The sequence below is a fragment of the Mesitornis unicolor genome, unplaced genomic scaffold (assembly GCF_000695765.1).
Source record: "Mesitornis unicolor isolate BGI_N332 unplaced genomic scaffold, ASM69576v1 scaffold16986, whole genome shotgun sequence".
In the NCBI taxonomy this organism is placed as follows: Eukaryota; Metazoa; Chordata; class Aves; order Mesitornithiformes; family Mesitornithidae; genus Mesitornis; species Mesitornis unicolor.
In genome coordinates this window covers 18,683-20,288 of record NW_010191832.1, presented here as the reverse complement: position 1 = coordinate 20,288, position 1,606 = coordinate 18,683, and the positions used below count along the sequence as shown (strand labels likewise).

The following is a 1,606-nucleotide window of genomic DNA, read 5'->3' as shown; positions in this document are numbered from 1 at the left end:
TGAGCACACCTCCGTATTTGCTTCTTTCTGAATTTGCATTAGAAACCCACAGCAACATTTATAGTTCACAACCTAATTTCACTCAAACATTTCTCAGTTGCTTCTGAAAATACAGAAGCAAAGGCTTCAGCAGAAGGCTGATCTATGGCTTTGATTGCTCAGTGTCTGGGGAAGGAAGCACTCAGCAGTACTGTCAAATACAGAGGTGTTAAGAAGTAGCAGGGGGGCAGGGAGGGAGTGAGATGTGTTACAGGAAGGGTCCCTAAGCCATCAGCTCTGTACCTGGGATCCCTTAGCTCCTGGAGGTACCGCAGTCCCTAGTGACCTCACTTTGTATCAGATTTATTTTCAACTTCATGTAGTTCAAAGGCTTGTTAAAATGTAAATCACAAGTGTTGAGTCTAAAATAATGACAGCGTGTTTCTTATATGGAGAGAAGAGTGCTATGGAGAGAAGGGAATTCTAAATATGCTCCATTTATGCAGCTTGTAGGGAATCAGAGAGACCTTTCATCTGAACAGACACATGGAGATGACGCTTAAAAATGCTACTTAAACTTTCCAGTCTGTTCTGTAGCACTTGAACATCTAAGACAATGACTGCTCTGCACCACCTGGGAACTAAGCGTGGATTCCCCTTCTCCTTTGCAGGTGCTGACAGCATCGTTGCAATTATGATTGGCAACCTGAAAGGCATGGAGATCCTGCACCGGATTGAGAGTGGCATGAAAGTGACCATGGCTATTGAAGTGGGGAAGAAGCACGGGCCTTGGATGAATCAGTACTCCATCCTGTTCATCTCGGTGTCGTTTTTCATCGTCACAGCAGCAACCATGGGCTACTTTATTTTTTATTCTGCTCGGAGACTCAGGATTGCAAGGGCCCAGTCCAGGAATCAGGTGAGTTTGTGGCATTGCTTTTTTTAATACCCCTGAGCCTCCGTGCTGTGGCTCTTGAGGTTGAAATACTGGTTAAGCACCAGAATTACTGAATTTGTTCCATCCACAGGAAGGTGTGTGATTTTTTTTAAATTGCTAAGAGGTGTATCTTTAAACAGCTGAAAGCTTTCAAAAGAAACGGCAAAAAGTAAGCTGATCATGTTTAGCTAACTTTGTCTCCTGAAAATTTTACTCCCTGAACTGCAGTGCAGCCGTAATGCTGACGTATTGGAGGTGGTGAGAGAGCTAAACTGCTTTTAGCTGACCCTCACACTTCCCACGTAGCGCTGCCCAAGTGCTGGCTGTGATGTGAGACGTGACTGCAAATGTGTCTGCATAACTTCGGCTGCCTTTCTGCAGACCGCACGCTGGGGAAACTGCATCTTGTTGGAAAGCTGCTTTCTGACTGAAAGCTCTCTGAGAATTGCAGTGAGGGCCTCAATTAGGAGTTAAAAAAAAAAAGCACTGTGTTCTTGATAAACCCCAGGCAGGGAGTTGCTAATGAGTTAAGTTTCCAAGTAACTCTCTCCTGTGCAGTAATCTGATCAGCTGATAGGACTAATGCTTACAGCTTTGTCTTCAGTCTGATCAGACCTGCCTTGTACCTGCTACTTCAGGGCTTAAGCAAAAGCCTTAGAAGTGGGTTGACTGGCATGACATCTGTCAAAG

At 44.8% G+C, this 1,606-nt stretch overlaps 1 protein-coding gene across 1 annotated transcript in view; it reads left to right on the top strand.

The window, feature by feature from the left end:
- The first annotated feature begins 595 nt into the window (after nt 1-595).
- RNF128 (ring finger protein 128, E3 ubiquitin protein ligase) overlaps nt 596-1,606 on the top strand; it is a 13,185-nt gene continuing 12,174 nt past the window's right edge. The window contains exon 1 of the mRNA XM_010186876.1: nt 596-898. Coding sequence (XP_010185178.1) covers nt 596-898 — 303 coding nt within the window. The remainder of the gene's footprint in view (nt 899-1,606) is intronic.